Source organism: Diadema antillarum, unplaced genomic scaffold (genome assembly GCF_040938485.1).
Source record: "Diadema antillarum isolate AM-2024a unplaced genomic scaffold, OU_Dant_1.0 scf00000069, whole genome shotgun sequence".
Classification (NCBI taxonomy): Eukaryota; Metazoa; Echinodermata; class Echinoidea; order Diadematoida; family Diadematidae; genus Diadema; species Diadema antillarum.
The window spans coordinates 3,207,085-3,229,273 of record NW_027270958.1 but is presented as its reverse complement, the minus strand read 5'-3'; the positions used below and the strand labels follow the sequence as shown (position 1 = coordinate 3,229,273).

The 22,189-nt window shown below is 38.2% G+C and overlaps 1 protein-coding gene across 1 annotated transcript in view; it reads right to left on the bottom strand.

Moving 5' to 3' along the window:
• Positions 1-4,735: 4,735 nt before the first annotated feature.
• The window catches only part of LOC139716710 (ATP-binding cassette sub-family B member 6-like), a 38,031-nt gene continuing 20,577 nt past the window's right edge, over positions 4,736-22,189 (bottom strand). Inside the window, exons 15-21 of the mRNA XM_071628239.1 lie at positions 15,687-15,744; positions 14,001-14,105; positions 11,646-11,719; positions 10,536-10,636; positions 8,411-8,523; positions 7,199-7,362; positions 4,736-4,862 (exon numbers count right to left, since the gene is read on the bottom strand). Coding sequence (XP_071484340.1) covers positions 4,736-4,862; positions 7,199-7,362; positions 8,411-8,523; positions 10,536-10,636; positions 11,646-11,719; positions 14,001-14,105; positions 15,687-15,744 — 742 coding nt within the window. The remainder of the gene's footprint in view (positions 4,863-7,198; positions 7,363-8,410; positions 8,524-10,535; positions 10,637-11,645; positions 11,720-14,000; positions 14,106-15,686; positions 15,745-22,189) is intronic.

Sequence of the window (22,189 nt, the reverse complement as noted above, 5' to 3'; positions counted from 1 at the left end):
GATGCAAAAATATATTCTATGCTAACTTGTATATCCCAACATTTCACATAATGAGCAGATAAATCTACTTCTCATTGAGTCAACTCCATACTGAGTCAACCTCACAAGGGGTTCGTTCAAACGCTCTTCTAAAGTGTACCATACTGTACCTTACCTGTGCCAGAGGAGCACTTGAATGCTTCCAAAGTGTACTGTACTGACCATGCCATACTGAGCTAAAAGTGGACCACTTCTCGATGTGCTTCAAAAAGTTCATCACAGATGAGTTAAAGGGGATGGCTAGTAACCGATCAGTGGGAATCTGTGGGAATGCTGAGGGATGATTGTTCCAATCCTTGTGGGATTCATTTAAGAGTACATTATATATCTACTGTTGTGTGAAAATTATTTGCTTCAGAATGGTCTCATATTCAAGTAATGTGCAGATTAATGCCCCGTCACTGACCAGGGACGCTTACATGGAAACATTAAACTGCACATTACTTGAATATGAGACCATTCTGAAGCAAATAATTTTCACACAAGAATGGATATATAACGTACTCTTAAATGAATCCCACAAGGATTGGAACAATCATCCCTCAGCATTCCCACTGATTCCCACTGATCAGTTACTAGCCATCCCCTTTAACTCCACATTTAGTCAACCTCATACTGAGTCTACCTCACATGGAATCACCCTTATGTTGAGACAATCCTACATAAGTCAAGCACCTGGCCTTGATATTCTGTTCTAAATGTAGGAAAAGCAAGGTTAACTGAAGAATAGATTTCAAGCAATACAGATTTGACACAAAGATGGTAGATAGGAATATCACACCTGCCAGCTGATGAAAACCCTTCACGGTGTTTCTCATTAATATTCCCATAAATACAAACATTAGCATGATGTATGGCAAGAAAGATATGAGAAATAACAGTCTGCCACATCACACTATGGTAGATATGTACAAATTTTAGAGGCTGGACTCATACACAGTGCAGTTTTACACATCTTCCTCATTCATCCAAGGCAAATTGTACAAGAAGTCTCACAGAAACTGTCTCACCTCAAGTACATCTAAAAGGTTGCTACGGACAACCTGCTTGAGGAAATATACAGCTTTGCATCAAAGCCTTTATGTGAGACTGTAATAGATTTCCCTGTTCAATTAATAAGTTATCAAAGTTAACCCTTTCTGTACCAGGAACTTTGAAGGAGTACCTGTATGTACAATGCTTTGAAGTGTACATACCAAAACACAGAAAGAGTCAAACACATGACTTTCTTCTGATTCACTTTATAATTCTTGGTGCTTTCTACCCTTATTCTTATCATGCTTCTGTGGGATTTTTTTTTTTCTAGGCTCAATCAGGTAGGCAGTATAGATAGCAAAACAATTCTTTGGCAACAGGCACAGAGTCACCCTAAATGCAATGACTTCCAGGCATTCAAGGAAATTCACCTGTGCTGCATCTGTGAGTTTGGTGATACTTGCCTCTATCCAAGCTTTGACATTAGCACAAATATTATTAAACACACTACATACAATTACTATCTGGGTCAATCCACGTCAAATCATCCAATTTTCAGAAAAGTTGTCACCCGACCCCCTCCGATTTTCTTAAAAATCGCACCAAATGTTTTCCAAAGTGTCTGACGGAAAATCCCAAAATATTTTGCCCCAAGGTCAATTGGTTGCTAAGATACAGCCTCACATAGCAACCAGTGCACATTCAGAAAAATTAGTTAAAAGAAAATTAGGCATTTTTGATTGATTGTGGTGGCATGGATATTTATGCAAAAGTGTTCATTTTCAGGAAATTAAGAGAACTTTATAGTCTTTGCAAGAAAAACTGACGGTGACGCGAAATTGACTTTTCGTTAACGTGCACGAGGTCACCGAAAATGGTGTTAAATGTTAATTTCCAAAATTTTGATGCATATTTAGAGGCTAATATCTTTCACATTTCATCACCTTAGGTTCTAATATATTATGCTGTTGAAGGCTTTGACTTGCTCAGTAATTTTGAAAAAAATCGGCGCATTCATACCCACCGTTTTTACGGAGAGCGCCCTCAAAGTTGACAAAAATGAAAAATGTGCCAAATTCAAGGTCACGGATCACCCTTCGTCCCACCTAGGAATGGCATCAATTTTTGTGTATTGATAGACATTTACCTATATTATCTTGGGTTACCAAAGAAATTTTGCTCCCGAAATGTTCAATGGCAAATTTACCCTACCGAAAATGGTCGTAAATGGCCAAAATTCCATGTTATATCACATATTGGGTTTAGAGGACATTTCAAATGTCCAGGCTTTCAAGATAAAAAGGCCTAGCCCTGTGATATTTGCAGTAGGGATAGTCTGTTATACATATTTTAGTAATATACACCACAAAACACTTTCATTACATAATAATGACCTTGAAATTTAATCCAAATTTTGATAAAAACAATAAATTGCTCCATTTTCCTCATTGCACTGCATACAATATTATGTAATACGTGTTTTGTAACACTTTTCACAGAGCAATATTTCAAGAATTATGAAAGCTGACAGCCTACCACATTAAGGTTCTAAAGTATTTGTGCTCTTCTTTCAGATTTTGTGTCAATTTGATCATGAATGTTATACCCTTGACCTTGAAGTGCTTCTAAAAATAGCTGTAAATTTGTTAACTACAAACCTACACACATGACAGGTGTATTATGGCATGCTATACTTGTGATTCTTTCACAAACACAAAAGCTTTTTAAGGTGTAAATGTATATGCTGGAATTAATCTATACATGCTTGCAAGATATGTTACAATCAATTACTTTGTTCTGATAATGACCCTCGATTTATGACCTTCAAAATCATGAGAAATGCCTATTCCTCTCCATAAAGACCTGTATTTAAGTACGTAATAATAGTTGATAATTATGGACATTGCGCCCAACATAATAAGACTCTTATTCTAGCCTGTGAAACGCACATTAAAAGGACTGAGAGTCTTCTTTTCGGGGGATTTGTTCTGTACCTTATGAAAACTTCCAAAATCATTTCAATTCTTATGTATTTTCTTGTTTTTGGAATTTCTTATGTATTTCTTTGTTTTTCTATTTTCTACATCATAACCATGTTTTTTTTTTTATTGGCAATTTTCACAGCCCACTTTTCTAACATAACTACAATAGAATTAATCAATCAAAGTGATAGATAGTAAAAATGGTCAAGTTTTTATGAGTTTCACCACAAAGCACTGCTTTCCATAGAAAATGCACACAAAATCACAAAATATTACTGTCCCCTTTTTTTATTGAAATTGAGGGTCATTGTCAGAACAAAGTAATTGTAACATATCTTGCAAGCATGTATAGATTAATTCCAGTATATACATTTACACCATAAAAAGCTTTTGTGTTTGTGAAAGAATCACAAGTATACAGTAGCATGCCATAATACACCTGTCATGTGTGTAGGTTTGTAGTTAACAAATTTACAGCTATTTTTAGAAGCACTTCAAGGTCAAGGGTATAACATTCATGATCAAATTGACACAAAATCTGAAAGAAGAGCACAAATACTTTAGAACCTTAATGTGGTAGGCTGTCAGCTTTCATAATTCTTGAAATATTGCTCTGTGAAAAGTGTTACAAAACACGTAATATTACATAATATTGTATGCAATACAATGAGGAAAATGGAGCAATTTATTGTTTTTATCAAAATTTGGATTAAATTTCAAGGTCATTATTATGTAATGAAAGTGTTTTGTGGTGTATATTACTAAAATATGTATAACAGACTATCCCTACTGCAAATATCACAGGGCTAGGCCTTTTTATCTTGAAGGCCTGGACATTTGAAATGTCCTCTAAACCCAATATGTGATATTACATGGGAATTTGGCCATTTACGACCATTTTCGGTAAGGTAAATTTGCCATTGAACATTTCGGGAGCAAAATTTCTTTGGTAACCCAAGATAATATAGGTAAATGTCTATCAATACACAAAAATTGGTGCCATTCCTAGGTGGGACGAAGGGTGATCCGTGACCTTGAATTTGGCACATTTTTCATTTTTGTCAACTTTGAGGGCGCTCTCCGTAAAAACGGTGGGTATGAATGCGCCGATTTTTTTCAAAATTACTGAGCAATTCAAAGCCTTCAACAGCATAATATATTAGAACCTAAGGTGATGAAATGTGAAAGATATTAGCCTCTAAATATGCATCAAAATTTTGGAAATTAACATTTAACACCATTTTCGGTGACCTCGTGCACGTTAACGAAAAGTCAATTTCGCGTCACCGTCAGTTTTTCTTGCAAAGACTATAAAGTTCTCTCAATTTCCTGAAAATGAATGCTTTTGCATAAATATCCATGCCACCACAATCAATCAAAAATGCCTAATTTTCTTTTAACTAATTTTTCTGAATGCGCACTGGTTGCTATGTGAGGCTGTATCTTAGCAACCAATTGACCTTGGGGCAAAATATTTTGGGATTTTCCGTCAGACACTTTGGAAAACATTTGGTGCGATTTTAAAGAAAATCGGAGGGGGTCGGGTGACAAGCACTGGATGATTTGACATGGATTGACCCATCTACCTATTACCACCTTGATTGGGACCTATGACTGAGTCTGTTCTGAGTCTTCTGGTCCTTGATTGGGATCTAGGACTGGGTCTATTTTGTGTCTACTTGTCCTTGATTAGGATCTAGGACTGAGTCTATCTGTGTATCCTGGTCCTGGACTAGGATCTAGGACTGGGTCTGTTTCGTGTCTCCTGGCCCCTGGCTGAATCCATTAGCAGCCTCATCCTCAGTCTGAAGTTGTTGTTGCCACATGTCCGCATAGATTCCATTTATATCAAGAAGCTCCTCATGTCTGGGGAAGAAAGATGGTCTATGATTAGTGATGGCCTTTTGAGACGAAAATATGACTACAGCTAGGCAAGGATTCTTACGTGGATGTGGCTTACACTTTGTTTCCATTTTCATGTTGTCATGATTTTGAACAAGTAGTTTAGAGGACAAGTTCACCTTTATAAGACATGTGGGTTGAGTGAATGCAGCAACATTAGTAGAACACATCAGTGAGAGTTTGAGCAAAATCGGACAATCCGTTAAAAAGTTATGCATTTTTGAAGTTTCTGCTCAGTCACAGCTGGATGAAAAGACTACTATAGCTTGTGATGTCACATGAGTACAATGATATAAAGAAAGAATAAAGAAAATTCAACATATTTCCATTTTTCTAGCATAACAAAAGAACACTCGACTTCTCTCTTTCAGAAGGCAGGGGGAATAATATTACCCTTAACATACGTCAGTAGCAAGTCGAAGAACTGTGCACTTTATTCAAAAAGTAAAATTTTGTGAAATTCTCTTTTTATTTTCCTTATATAGTTGTATGCATGTGACATCATACACTGTAGTAGTCTTCTCTTCCAGCAGTGACTGCGCAGATACTTAAAATATTTGTAACTTTTGAACGGATTGTCTAATTTTCCTCAAACTTTCACTGATGTGTTCTACTATTGCTGCATTCTCTCAATCCTTATGTATATGAAGGTGGACTTGTCCTTCAATACAGGTTACAAACTCTTATGATCTCATTTTACTCTCTCACTTTCAAATGCATGGTTATATATTTTGAATTACATTGCTATGTTGTAACTGTCGTATCTGAAAGAATATGTGAAGTTGCAAATAGAATATGATTTGAACTGAAGTAAAATTGAAATATTCTAGATGGCATGTAAACTTGTGGTATGGCATTGTTCCAAACCTGTCTTGCTGTTATGAAGTGGTACACCTTGCTACGGGCAGGTACTACCACTAGGTCTCACTATACTTAGGTATTCTTACTTTCACTGGTTTTCTCTGAATGACATCATAACGTGCGAGAAAATCTTTGAGGGGCTGAGCTCTACAGGGGTGGAAAAAATGACCAATTGATTGAAATCTGTGAAATATATGCATTTTTTTTGGTACCCTGGGGTATCAGATGTCAAAACAGGGCTGAATTGGCATTGGGACCATTATCTCTGACTGCTAAAATTTGGCAGGCATGAAGACAGTGTGTAACTGTGCATCTCATTGTACATGAGATGGCCCTATAAGATATTGTAACCCAAGGTTTGATGGTACACCAGGGTAATGTGCGGTGCATCATTTGTCAAATCAATTCCTGAATTTGTGATGTGTAAACCTACTGACATCAGTGAGGTCAACATGGCAATGGATTTGAGGGGAGTAGAAAGTGGGTGAGACAGGTATACAAATGCTACAATATAAAAACACATTGCTAGTTACATGAAATCCATGATCAATGTTTAGTCTGAGGGCTACAAATGGGAAACCCGTTCGCTCCGCACATGGGCTTACATTCATCATAGAATGTGTGTTGGTGCATACAAAGTGTGACACACATTTTTCACAATTCAAATTTGCATAAGGCAAGGATTATATGAGACTGTGCATCACAAAACCAACAAAAATTTGCATGCCCTGATTTAACGCGAGGACCCAAATGGGTGAAACAGGTCAACATAGCTGCTCTTGCATATTTTCTGAAAGAGCAATTCTTCTTCTACATCATTCTAAAATTTGGGATCATAAAATGAATGGGAAATTGTGTTCTTAGCAGTTTGTTGTTGTTGTTGTTGTTGCTTGGTGTGATTAGGTATGTCTTAGAGGCCCCTTCTCATTTCTTAAAAATCCTTTTGCACACTCTTCACTTTCAACTCTAAAAGCTTTTGAAAGGATGATGCTACTGCTTTGAAAGCTACTAGTAGTCATCGATGTTGTTGCTACAGTGTTTTACATCCTGTTTTTTGTCGCATTCATTGCACAGCTAGCACGGCTTGGCAAGATTAAGCGCTTGACAGACCCTATACAGTTGTACCCAGTACTTGGAGCCTCTTTTCTCTGTACACACTTTTCCTGAGTGTGTGCTTTCTTTCCCATATTTAGATATGTTAGGGAGGCCATTTGAACTGAGTTATACATCATTTTAAAGCTGAAAGCCTGCGCTTTCAGAATCTGCCCACAACTAAAAATTCATGTCTGGCGTTGGTTTTGTGATTCAGGGTCACATATTGAAACTCCCTTAGTAAGGGCAAGATTTAGATTTTCACACTGACTTCCTTGTGAAGTCCAGCCGAGGGTTTTGAGGCATTGGTGAGTTTGCCTGGCCAAGAGACAAGGCTGTTCACTCACCTTCCTTGCTCCACAATGACACCATCTTGGAGTACAATGATCTGGTCTGCATTGATGATGGTTGAAAGACGATGAGCCACTACAATGGTGGTCCTGTCTTGACACACGTTGGCGAGTGAGGCTTGGATATTCCGTTCTGTCTTGGTATCCAGTGCAGAAGTAGCCTGACCATAAGAAAGAGAGACACTTTATCGATTTTCCTTCTCAAACTGGGGCTAAAATTGTCACTTGCGCCAAATTCTGTCATCAAATACAGCTACTGGGTGCGCTTAGAAATGTCAGTATGAAGCGCCATATAAATGCAATTATTATTATTATTATTATACTGATACTTCACAGACGTCAAGGACATCAGGGCTAATTTTCTCAGACTTCATGATTTCTTGTATCTGTGCATTTTCAAAAAGTAATACAATTATAGCAGAACCCTCTTGTTAAGATTAGTTCCTTAGTACCTTGCATTCCTCATTACAAATTCTTGCTTCAAGAGAGAAATTATTTGTGTAATGAAAAAATCAGCCACTGATAACATCTCTATGTAAAATTTTTACTTGTCGTGTTGTCATATGAAGGCACATGGCATTGATCTCAATAATCCCTGTCTGAGAATACTGAAAAAAAGCAAAATGAATGTAGTGTGCAGGGACTTTGAAAGAACAATGTTACCTTGAAAATTGACATTGCATGAAATACGGTCCTGATTAAGTACATAATGAAGATCAAACAAATGGACAGTGCAATAGATCGTAGTATAAAACAAGGACATATCACAGCAGCTAACAAGGTCAGTTTGTGGTCAGGAGATAATACCTAATTACTTTTATCAGTGGAAAAATGAGCAAAGAAAATGGGATTCCATTGGGATTCGAACCCAAGACCTCTGGATTACTAGCCCAGTGCTCTACCAACTGAGCTATAGAAAGCCCTAGTACAGTGTTCGTCCCAGAAACCCCTAATTCTAAGTTACATGAGATAATATGTCACTAGTTTTTATTACTGCACGTGGCATGACATTTTCGCGGATTGGAACTACCAGCCTTTTTTGTGGCATGAAATTTTAGCGAATTGTCACTGGCATTCACTTCATACAGTTTACACAAGATCTTTTGAGTGCATTTCAATTATGCGAATCTTGGCTCTCGCAAAATTCTCAAAATCAAAACGCACGCACAGATTTCTGGTGTTACAGTAATTGTGATATCGCCTACTCACCTCATCCAATAGAACAAACTCTGGAGCCTTGAGGATTGTCCTAGCAATAGCAACTCTCTGCTTCTCTCCTCCACTCAGCTTCAGCCCTCGTTCTCCCACCACCGTGTCATAGCCTGTGAAAACCAATCATCACTTTCGTTTAAGAGCTCTTATCATTTTTCCTTTGTCATACATGACATATTGAACGAAATTATTCCACAATTAACAACTTACTTGAATGCTGCAATAGAAAAAGATATAGGCCCAGAATTTTTACAGTCACCATGAAAAAGAGTAAAATTTCATTGTTAATTTCAGAATAAGATGTTATTCATTCCCTATTTTTTGTTTTCTGTTGAACTCACTTTGCAGCTGAGAAGAGAATTTACTACCAAAATCATGTATTACAAACCCTATCTGCTCTGTTATAACTCTGGTGTATCAACAATTTGACAATGAACTGTTTTCTTTTGATGATTTTTTTACAGAAGTACCAGGAGCTGATACACTCCATATCAAATGGACCAACTACTTCCCTAAAATAGCCCTTGAAACTCCTAAAGACTGGGGATATGGGATTGTTTGTATGACCCTCCATCACAAAACCACCAAGAAGTTGCCAGACATGAGTTCCTACATAAGGGCAGCTTCTGAAAGAGCAGATTCTAAGCTTTAAAATGATGTATAACTCAATGCAGATGGAGTTTCTTAACCTACAGTATCTAATTAAGGGATAGAAAGTACACACTTGGGGAAAAGTGATTACTGAGAAAAGACCCTTTCAAATCTAGGGTCTATTGAAGTGTTTAATCCCCATCAAGCCCCACTCTGTGCAATGAATGGGACAAAAAACAGGATGTACAAATCCATAGTAACCACAACAAAGGGACTATCAGAGTGGGCTGAATTAAGTACACTCTATTCATAAGTACCTCCAACTTTCAAGCAGTAGCAGCATCCTTTCAATAGCTGTTAGAGTTGAAAGTGAAGAGTGTGCAGATTAGTGTTTTTAAAGGGGCCAGCAAAAGTATGCGTAATCACACCACTCTACAATTAACCCATTGAGGACGGACTGATTTTGCTACAACACTCATTTCCCGTAGACACCTGCCCGAGTACACTCAGGACTAGTAGAAAAACTGCAAAAATTCACAATTTCCCAGTCACTTTATGATCCCAAACTTTGCAATTATGTGGCAGAATTGCTTTTTCACAAAATATAACTAAAGACTGACCACACGGACAAAGTTCACCTACCTTAAGTTCTCATGTAAAATCAGGGCATGCAGCTTCTTTTTTTTTTTCTTTTTTTTTTCTTTTTCTTTTTTTTTGGGGGGGGGGGGGGTTGATGCACGGTCACATATAAGAAAATGTTCTGCCCCTGGGCCAGCATAAATGTTCCTCTACCACATCATCATGTAAATCCAATCAGTGACTGATATCGATCAAAATATACGATATAGATGTATTTGATACCTTTGTGTTTTATTGCAGCTGATTGCTAAATTGCCTTTATCTCCATAATTAATCACTGATTATTCATTGTTTTAGCACTAGCCATGATAAAAATCATAGGCATACATACACAGGTCGAACTTGAACCAATGACCTACTGATTGCTAGACAGATGTCACATCCACTAACCAATGATTCTTGAATCATTGATCTGAATTAATACACAGTCCCTGCTGCTGTAAGGGATAAGACCCATCACTGGCTGTTGGGCAAAAGCTTGGCAGTCTGGTGGATCTGACACCTGTCTAGTAATCACAGGGTCATTGGTTCGACTTTAAGCCAAGTATGTATGTCCATGATTTTAATCATGGCTACTACAGAGTACTGAATAATCAGTGTTTATTTACATTGCTGAAGGGTAATTTATCAGTCAGTTGGAATTAAAAACAACTTGGCGCAAAACTCGTTTGAATGTTTCCACAATAGATATATGGTGCTATACAAATGCTGTGTATCATCATCATCATCATCATCATCATCATCATCATAAATTTGAATACCTTGGTGTCATGAAATTCAGTGGATGCACTGTAATGATAGCTTACATCCTAGAGTTTATACTGTGAGAAGTCCTCGCAAGATAAAGAAAGCTATTAAAGGCATGTGACTTGGTAGATTATAAAACATTTACCTTCTGGAAAAGACTGGATACGGGCATGAATGTCGGCTGCTTGCGCTGCTTCCTCAACCTCATCATCAGGACAATTCACTTTACCATAGCGAATGTTATACCTAAGGGGGAGCAGCAAAGGAGTAAGTATAGATGTAATCAGAACAAATGCTACAGAATATGAAATTCCTGCATGTCATTAAAAAGAACGGATATTCTAATTGCAACAATAAGAGGGAGTTAAATGTCTACATGTTGCTGCTGTCATTGATGATCATGAGGATGATGAGAATGGTGCTGATGGTAATGATGATGATGATGACGATGATGATGGTGTTGACGATGGTAATGATGGTAATGATGATGATGATGATGATGATAATGTTGGTGGTGACAATAATGATGATGATAACCATAACGATGATGATGATGGTGTTGATGATGGTAATGATGACGATGATGATGATGATGATGATGATGATGATGATAATTGTGGTGGCGGTGACAATGATAGTAATGGTCATGTATACGTTCCTCTGTACTGATACTGCATGATTCAATGCCCATGTAACATGATTCTCAAACCATACAAACTGCATATATAATATGCCATACCATCTAGCTTAACCCGTTGAGGTCGAGTCCCAAGTATACTCAGGCAAGTGTCCATGGGAAAATCGTGCTGAAGCAAAATCAGCCCACCCTCAACAGGTTGGGGGGGGGGGGTGGAGCTTTGTTGTTGTTGTTTTTGTATACCAATCTCACATTCATCCTGGATTGTAAAATGACTAATGACATATTTCTTCAACTTGTCGCCATATCAAAATCTTCCAGCTGATTTGAAAGAGATGCATTATTTACCTCTCACAGAATGAAAGCATTGAGACCAATGTCACAATATTTGGCACACTGGTGTACAACTAAATACACCATTTTGTTGAACCTTTATTTTTTTTGCTCTTTCTTTTTCTTTTTTTTTTTTCCTTTTTCTTTTTGCACTTTACCCTGGGTTACCAAAGAATGGGTGAAAGTAATTAGCATCATGCAGCCTTTGTTGCTCTGGTACCACGGACACCTCTCGATTGGGAGGAGCATCCTGTAACCTGGCGACATAAATTACTGGATACATACCTGATGTCGTTGTTAAACAGTACTGTGTCTTGGGGCACAACACCAATCACTTTCCTCAGTGATCGCTGGGCAACCTGTCATGAAGCAAAAAGGTGACATCATGAGTCAGAGGTCAAACAGCAGTAACATGCACAAATCCTATATCAAGTGATTTTTCTGCTACATGCACATGAAAAAGAAAAGTTGAAGGACGCTTGTCTCAATATTGATCTTAAAATCAGGTACCTTCATCACGGGCAAATGCATTTTGGTAGAAGTAGCATTATCTCATTTTGGTATTTCCTGCTATTCTTCAATTCCATCTGTATATCCTCAAAAACGTCACTCTTTATATGCCACAGGAGTAAATCCTGTGTGCCACATTATTCTGAGACAGCAACATATATGCCCTGTCAGAAAATATTGTTTTTCAGAGCCATGTAACTTTTTATAGAAGCCTTTATACTAGAAATGCAGTAAAGCAAAGTTTTGGATAACATTACAAGCTTTACTAAGATGTGAACTTCAGGAAAAAGCTGTGGCTACGATGCTTCCAATATACTGTCATGGCAAACTGCATTTTATCAATTGCTTTTGTAAGAGGTAGCACATTGAGAAAATTTTGTAAAGTTGACATGTTGTTTGACTGAGTCAGGCGAGTGAACGTGACACAGAAAGAGTTAAAGTCTCTCATGACAAACTTCTATGTCAATTCTGTTTTCCTGGCACACTAGTTATTCATTTCAGACGGTTGCCATCACTGGAATGAACCTCTCCTGCTTAAAGGGATCGTACAGTTCTAGTTGAGACCTAATTTCAGGTTTCTAACATTTTTTTGTCGAGATCATGAGAAACTTCTTATGAAATATGTAAGGGCATGTAATTCTATGAGGAATTCAACGTTTATTTGACGAAAATTGGTTCTGAAATGGCTGAGATATCAAAAACAAGAGACCCGCGGGTCTAGCGCTCACCTGAGTATCGCAAGTTCACCTTTCACGCAGTCACTAATCTAAATTATTCACAGCTCTACCAAAATTTGACCAGGCATTCTCAAGTAGAAGATGAAAATGTACAATAAGGGCCCAATTTTTTTAAGATTCCTTAATTTGGGGGGATTGGGGGCCCCTGGGGCCCTCTGGGTGGGGCATGGTGCCCATTTTGATAAATTGAGATCCTGACCCCCTAGGGATGCTACCTGCCAAGTTTGACAAAAATCCATCATGAGGTTTTCAGGAAGAAGATGAAAATGTACAATTCAGGCCCCCATTTGGACCCTTCCAACCACCCCCCCCCCCCCCCCTACCCAAGAGGGGCACCCCTGGATCTCCTATGAACAAACTTGAAACTACAGTCATTAATGGACTCACTCATAGTATTATCTCAGCTCTATAACTTCTGATTCTAGAGAAGATTTATAAAGATTCCTTCATTTGGGGGGTTTGGGACCCCTGGGGGCCCCCTGGGTGGGGCATGGTGCCCATTTTAACAAATTGAGATCCTAACCCCCTAGGGATGCTACCTGCCAAGTTTGGTGAAAATGGGTCATGGGGTTCTCAAGAAGAAGATGAAAATGTACAATTTAGGCCCCATTAGAACCCTTCCCCACCCCCCTCCCCTGGGTCCCAAGGGGGGCACCCCTGATTCTGCCATGAACAAACTTGAAACTACAGTCATCAATGTACTAACTCATAGTATTAACTTAGCTCTATCACTTCTGGTTCTAGAGAAGAAGATTTTTACAGATTCCTTACTTTTGGGGGGTTTGGGCCCCCCTGGGGCCCCCCTGGGTGGGGCATGGTGCCCATTTTAACAAATTGAGTTCCTAACCCCCTAGGGATGCTACCTGCCAAGTTTGATGAAAATCGGTCTTGGGGTTTTCAAGAAGAAGATGAAAATGAAAAAGTTTACGCACGACGCACGCCGCACGACGGACGACGCACGCCGGACGCCGGACGAAGGGCGATCGCAATAGCTCACTTGAGCCTTTGGCTCAGGTGAGCTAAAACGAGCGATTCTAATAAAGTGTGGGACCCACACTTTATTACGATCGCTTTGTTTTACTTTGTTTTTGGATGTTTCAGATATTCCAAACCCGATTTTCTTCAAATAAACTTTGAATTCCTCTTAAATGGTATGCTCTGTACTATATCATAAGTGTCTTCTCGGTATCTCGCAAAAAAATTCAGAGCCCAATTCTCATCTCCACCAATGCTGTACTATCCCTTTAACTCATTGAGAACGAGTCTCGAGTCCGAGTATACTCAGGCAGGTGTCTGTGGGAAATACAAGTTCTAGCAAAATCAGTCCATCCTCAATGGGTTAAAACATCAGTGAGTAAAAGGAGAGGTGGTTTATTGGGAGGAGATCACACACCTTGGCGATGTCTTGGTCATCAATCTTGATGCTCCCTGCCTGGAGGTCATAGAACCGGAAGAGAAGCCGGATAATGGTGCTCTTCCCTGCCCCAGAGGGACCAACCTAATAAAATCAAAGCAAAATATTAATATTCTGGTGAGTAAAGGAAGGTTGTAAAAGTTTTAAATCAGGAGACACATTGAGATCAACCATGCAACTTCCAACCTTTGTGAGAGGATGTAGCAGCTGTGAAATGAGGGTCACAAATCAAACCTAATACAGTTTTCTCGTTCACAAATATTAAAGTACACTGCGTTGAGAAAGGAAGTCTGTCTCATCATAAATCATTTGGGCATTTCACTCTTTGAAACAAAAGTTTGAATAAAAGAGGAATTTCATACATTATAGGGGCAACCTGAGACAAGTTTTAATTGGTCTATAGATTGTGACACCAAGGTGACATTTGCATACCAGGTATTACAATTGTACAAGAAGAAAACTAGATATATCGCTACGGCTACTGATATGCCTCCGCCTATATGCATGGTTCTCCTAATAGGTCTATAGTACAATGTCTTGACAATGTGTGATGACAGTTTCACACAATTGGCAAAATATTAAAATGACAGGTTTGACACAAATGTGCTGAATGTTCACTTTCCCAGAACTAGGTTCAACTGGATGAATGATTAAAATGTCAGAGTACAGGTATTTGGGGAACTGATGATTTTTACTTGACTTTTGACCCTTTTATAAGTTTATGCATTGAGTAATTTTCAAGGTATTGAGAAAAAGTATAATTTCAGTATCAAATGGGAAAATAGCATTATCTAAACCTGGCCTTTGACCTTTGACCTTTGACCTCACAGTTCCAAAGAGAATCACTTTTAGGTTGAACATGCATAAATATGTAAGTTTCATGATGATACCTTGACTTACTTTCGAGATATGGAGGATAAAGTGCAATTTAGCACTTTCACTTGACCTTTTACCTTTTGACCTTTGACCTTTTGGCAAGAAACTTACCCAAAAATATATATTGGGTAATACATGCCATACATCAAGTTTTAGAAAAAAAAAACCTTCAGGCATATTGCATTTTAAGGAAAGTAGTGATATTATGAGGAGTTGACCTTGACCTTTGACCCCCTGACCTTTGACCCATGACCCCCAACTTCCCTAGATAATCACTGCCCATCGGTACAAGCATATATACTAAGTTCCATGAAGATACCTTGAACCATTTGCGAGATATGGAGAAAAACATGAAATTTCAATTTTTTTTTCACAAAATAACCTGTGACCTTTGACCTTTGACCCTGTGACCCTAAAATCCACACAAAGTATTATCCCCCAAGGATATAGCCTCATACCAAGTTTGATGTAAAACCATCACACGGTTCTTGAGATATCGACAAAAACAAAACGGGACGGACGGACGACCCGAAAACATAATGCCTCCGGCCACTTCGTTGCGGAGGCATAAAAAAAGAAATACTTGAATCACCTAATTCTCAGTTTCCTTCGTCTGACCTTGTCTTTTTCATGAAAGATTGGATTATCTCACAAAATATCATGACAAAAATGAGCTAAAAATGAACATTTCAGGATACACACTGTACCATAAAACACTCAACACCAAACACAACATTTACAGATCAAGAAAACACAACAAAAACCCAAGACAAATGATTTTACACTTACGATAGCAACGACCTGGCCTGGCTCCACATTGAAGGATACATTGCGTAAAATGGGTTTCCTGCACAGTACAGGGAGAACAAAAGACAAGATGAAAATTAATGACTTTACTTGCACACAAAAACTGATTACATTGGATTTACGTAGAAAATTATTTTCATTACTGAATGATCAATTTTCACATGTATACTGTAAATTTGGAAATAAAAGTGGCAAACATTTTTTTTTTCTCTTATTTATACTTCATCTGTATCATTCATGCTATCTTTATTTTGAGATGTACACACTGTGATGTGAAGTACTTGTAATTGTGAAAGTGACGGGCAAGAATTTTAAATTAGCATAATTGAATACATGGAAATACATGGCAATTTGATAATTTCAGTCAACTAAGCCTTTAGATAAAGCAGTCTTTTACACTCTTAGTAACAGATACAGCATGAGATAAAACTGACATAGAAAAATGCAAATCACTGTATTCTCAGCTTTTTCTCTGCATTCTTGATTTCCACTGAAAACAGTTCTTAAGTTTCTACATATGTGTGTCATAACATATAAGTTTGTCCTATCACAATCATGACATGGGAAGCTTGTACACAACAGTGTAGGTTTATTTGTTTATTAGGTGATACGCTATCAGCGTATCACCTATTGTGATTGTCAAAATTTCTCTTTTTTTTTATTCTTCTTTCTTTCTGCCACATTTTGTGTCGTCAATATCTCAACAATGACATTACGGAATAACATGACATTTTCAGTCAACATGTCTCATAACAATATCTAGCCACAATAAGGTTTTCATGACAGTAACATATCTATGACGTCATCTAGGCGCCATTTTGTGATTTTCGGACCTTGTCACATGATCGATCATAACTTCATAACTAGATATCATTTCTGTATCATTTTCGGTGGACATAAAGTTCAGGTCACGCTCTATCTTACATTTTAACGCTAGTTACCCAGGTCATCATTACGCGCGCAAACGCGCGCGTCAAAATTTTAAAAGGCTCAAAACGACTTCCCAATGGGAAATCTCGAAGTTTCAGACAATTTTAAGCGTTTCAAACATTTTCTCGCGTGCGCGTCCGTCCGCGCAATTTCGCGCGCAGAGGGCGTAACTAACATGAAAATGCAATTTTTTTGACCGATTTGGATTTCTGATACTTTGAGTAACAATATTCATTGATTTCCGATCGATTTTGACCTATAACAAAGGAATGCACTGGCGTCAAAGTTGAAATTCCGCGCGCGCGTCTTTCTGCAAATATAGTGAAAAAACATGTCTTTGTTTATTTCGCCATAGCTCTTTAAATCGTCCATTGACCCTATATTTCTCTTGCATATTACAAAAGCATATGAATTGGAAATAACGTTTCAAGTACCGATATTGCCAGGAAAACTCATGACGTCATCATATCATCATCTGAAATCAAAAAAGTGGAATTAATTTTTTTGAGGTACTGTTTCTGACATTCATTTGCTCGTATCTCTATTGTTTAAGCTTAATATTACCCCAAATTCAGATATGTTTTGCTTTGAACATTTGCCTTTCAAGTCCATGTCATGGTTTTAAAATTTGATGACGTCATCATACTTTAAATTGTGATTAAAAGTAAAGACACAAAATCGGACAAGTTTACGTGTTATGTCTATGGGAGGTGATTTTTTTAAAAACCATGCATTGACTTGACAACGTTTAAGCACCTTTATCTCAGCTGATTTTGCTCCATTTCCTCTGAAACTTAAGTATGTTGTAGCTCAGACAATAAGCTGCAGTCATCATGTATTTTATATTTTCAAATCTCCTCATTAGGTCGACAATTTTGTAGTTAAAAACTGAAAATGAGAATGCAATCTGTACGGAACAATTCCCGATTGTTCTTTGCAACTGGATATTGGTCGAATCCACGCGGCCACTTGTGGGAAGTTGAATAGCGCCATCACAAGTCAACGCTATAACGACAGTGTTATTATACATTTAAGTTTCTCATTCGATCTTCAGGACAGCCGTATGGCGTAATCGCTTAGCGCGCTGGGTGTTCATAACGCCATACCGGAAGGAGAGAAGTTCGACTCCCGCAGGACTTTTCCCGTTCTTTCTTTTTCTTTTTTTTTTCGGCAGTTCAGCTTTACTCCGATGTCATTTATCATATTATTTTATCAAGTGTACGTAACCCGTGAACACGGCTGCTCTATTTCCCTTGTTTTGTATTGGAGTTTGGAGATTGGGTTTGCTTCATTAATTTTGTCACACTTAATGTTGTAAATTGCCCCTTGTTACAGTGTCCCGCTTGCCACCTTTCGTTTGCTCTTTCCTTTTCTCTTCATTGGTTATTGTTATACTGTAACAGGATAGGTAGGAACATGTACGTTTAAATAACTTGCAGGAATGGGAGCTGAATTGATTAACTCTAGTCCAGGTGTATGGCGTCTCGCTCATCTCTTTGAAATTCCAGATTGTTATTGTTTGACCTAATAACAGAGTTGTAGACAGGTTTTATGTTACTATAGAGGTATCTTGTGCCACATGAGTGGAAGGCATCACTGTTTAGTGGTAGTAATGAACTTTTTCATGTTGTATATGGTATAAAGATATAAATTTCACATCCAATCTTCGGGACAGCCGTGTGGCTTTATAGTCACTTGGCGCGCTGCATGGTCATTACACACCACCTTAGGACGAGATGTTTGAGACCCGCAGGACGCTATTATTTTTTTTCTCTCTCTTTCTTTGTTTTTCTTTTGGCAGTTCAGCTTCATTCCGATGTCATTACCCCACGACACACAGTCACTCAAGTTCCCCCTTTTTTTTGTCGGAGGCTGGAGGTTGGATTTGCTTCATTTATCATACGTAATGTTGTAAATTGCCCTTGGTATACAGTGCCCCGCTTGCCACCTTTCGTTTTCTCTTTCCTTTTCTCTACGTTTGTTCCTGTTACACTGCACAAGACAGGTCGGAAAATAATTTACATAACACAACCGGAGCAGGAATGGCAACTGAATAAATTAACTCTAGGCCAGGTGTATGGCGTCTCGCTCGTCTCTTTCAAATTCAAGTTGTTATTGTTTGACCCAATAACGGAATTGTAGACAGGTTTTATGTTGCTATAGAGGTATCTTGTGCCACATGATTAGAAGGCATCACTGTTTAGTAGTAGTAATGAACTTTTCATGTCCCTCCTTGTCAATTATAGTGTGTTCAAAGGGGTTGTGTGTCTATCTGCCAAAGAAAAGGAAAACCTTATTTTCGTCATGGCTATTTCTCTATACGTAACCGTAGGTGTGAGTATTGTTGGTATCTGAGCAGTGAATAGCACAGCATCAGGCTAAAATCCCCCTTAGTTATACGCGCTAAGCGTTCAATTTGATATATCTTTATTTATGTAGTCAATCACTGCTAATGGAGTTACAGAATTATGTTATGACACCTTTCACTGAAAGTTTGTAGAGCAAAGTTTATAGACAAGGCAAGCAATTGTACATGAATAATACCAATGATTTCAGAGGGAAATTATGGTATACCTAAATGTAAGGGTATCATTGCTTTGGAATTGCTGAGACAATATCTTGGCACGAGGGCTTCCACCTCTAATAACTGATCCCTTTGAAGATGTGTCGGTCACGGGTGATCGTCATGATTCGTCTTTCACGTAGAAGCTTCCGTTCCACACTCTTAGTTCGAGAAGACTTACCATCATACTTCAAATTGTGATTAAAGGTAAAGACTCAAAATCAGACAAGTTGACGTGTTATGTCTATGGGAGGTGATTTTTTTTAAAACCATGCATTGACTTGACAACGTTTAAGCACCTTTATTTCAGCTGATTTTGCTCCATTTCCTCTCAAACTTAAGTATGTGGTAGCTCAGACAATAAGCTGCAGTAATCATGCATTTTATTTTTTCAAATCTCCTCATCAGGTTGATAATTTTGCAGCTAAAAACTGAAAATGAGAATGGAATGTGGACCAAACGATTCCTGAATCATCTTTCACATTATAAGCTTACGTTCCTCAAATTTTCTCGTCAAGACGTACATGGCCGAGAGGATAAAGGCGACGTCACAAGAGACGTGATGTTGCACACGTACGGGTTCGAACCCCAAAGGAGCACGAAACAAATATCTTTTGCTTTTTTTCTTTTATGGAGTATTCACCTTCGTCCATGTAGAAATCACGTTTTCATGTAAACGTACACACACACACACACAGACACACACAATATCCCTTTGTTTTGTGTTGGAGACCACATTGCTTTGACAGGCAACTTGGACTTGAAATTACAAATGTTAAAGTGAAGATGACTCTTAAAATACCGCATGGCCATGTTTGATTTTTTTTTTTACAATATAAAGACCTATTGGTAAATATTCATTCACATATCCTTTCCAATCAACTTACTTGAACACGCCGACACCACACGAAATTTTCAATTAGTTGCATGACAGAAACAATTTCATCTGAATTATGTAGGACTGTATAAAGAATTGGACTTCACGAATATTTCTCAATATTACTTCAAGTCGCTACTTAACATTATTTTCGTTGTCGATCACTGAAAATGAGAATGGAATCTGGTTGAAACGATTCCCGATTTATCTTTGTAACTGTATATTGATCGAATCCACGCGGCCACTCGTGGGAAGTTGAATAGCGCTATCAGTCACTTGACGTATATAGCCAAAAAACTGAATATCAATGTAAATTTGTGTTGTGTATAGCATACATAGATAGATTTAAGTTTCGCACAAGATCATCGGATCTTCCGTGTGGCAGAATCGCTTAGCACGCTGCGTGTTTATAATGCCCGACCGGAAGGAGAGAAGTTAATCGAGTCCCGCAGGACTTTTCCCTTTTATTTCTTTTTTTCTTTCTTTTTTCTGCAGTTCAGCTTCACTCTTATGTCATGAACACAGCTACTCTATTTCCCTTGTTTTGCATTGGAGTTTGGAGGTTGGGTTTGCTTCATTAATTTTGTCACACTTAATGTTGTAAATTGCCCCTTGTTACAGTGTCCCGCTTGCAACCTTTCGTTTGCTCTTTCCTTTTCTCTTCATTGATTATTGTTATACTGTAGCAGGATAGGTAGGAACATGTACGTTTAAATAACTTGCAGGAATGGGAGCTGAATTGATTAACTCTAGTCCAGGTGTATGGCGTCTCGCTCATCTCTTTGAAATTCCAGATTGTTATTGTTTGACCTAATAATGGAGTTGTAGACAGGTTTTATGTTACTATAGAGGTATCTTGTGCCACATGAGTGGAAGGCATCACTGTTTAGTGGTAGTAATGAACTTTTTCATGTTGTATATGGTATAAAGATATAAATTTCACATCCAATCTTTGGGACAGCCGTGTGGCTTTATAGTCACTTGGCGCGCTGCATGGTCATTACACACCACCTTAGGACGAGATGTTTGAGACCCGCAGGACGCTATTATTTTTTTTCTCTCTCTTTCTTTGTTTTTCTTTTGGCAGTTCAGCTTCATTCCGATGTCATTACCCCACGACACACAGTCACTCAAGTTCCCCTTTTTTTTTGTCGGAGGCTGGAGGTTGGATTTGCTTCATTTATCATACGTAATGTTGTAAATTGCCCTTGGTATACAGTGCCCCGCTTGCCACCTTTCATTTTCTCTTTCCTTTTCTCTACGTTTGTTCCTGTTACACTGCACAAGACAGGTCGGAAAATAATTTACATAACACAACCGGAGCAGGAATGGCAACTGAATAAATTAACTCTAGGCCAGGTGTATGGCGTCTCGCTCGTCTCTTTCAAATTCAAGTTGTTATTGTTTGACCCAATAACGGAATTGTAGACAGGTTTTATGTTGCTATAGAGGTATCTTGTGCCACATGAGTAGAAGGCATCACTGTTTAGTAGTAGTAATGAACTTTTTCATGTCCCTCCTTGTCAATTATAGTATGTTCAAAGGGGTTGTGTGTCTATCTGCCAAAGAAAAGGAAAACCTTATTTTCGTCATGGCTATTTCTCTATACGTAACCGTAGGTGTGAGTATTGTTGGTATCTGAGCAGTGAATAGCACAGCATCAGGCTAAAATCCCCCTTAGTTATACGCGCTAAGCGTTCAATTTGATATATCTTTATTTATGTAGTCAATCACTGCTAATGGAGTTACAGAATTATGTTATGACACCTTTCACCGAAAGTTTGTAAAGCAAAGTTTATAAACAAGGCAAGCAATTGTACATGAATAATACCAATGATTTCAGAGGGAAATTATGGTATACCTAAATGTAAGGGTATCATTGCTTTGGAATTGCTGAGACAATATCTTGGCACGAGGGCTTCCACCTCTAATAACTGATCCCTTTGAAGATGTGTCGGTCACGGGTGATCGTCATGATTCGTCTTTCACGTAGAAGCTTCCGTTCCACACTCTTAGTTCGAGAAGACTTACCATCATACTTCAAATTGTGATTAAAGGTAAAGACTCAAAATCAGACAAGTTGACGTGTTATGTCTATGGGAGGTGATTTTTTTT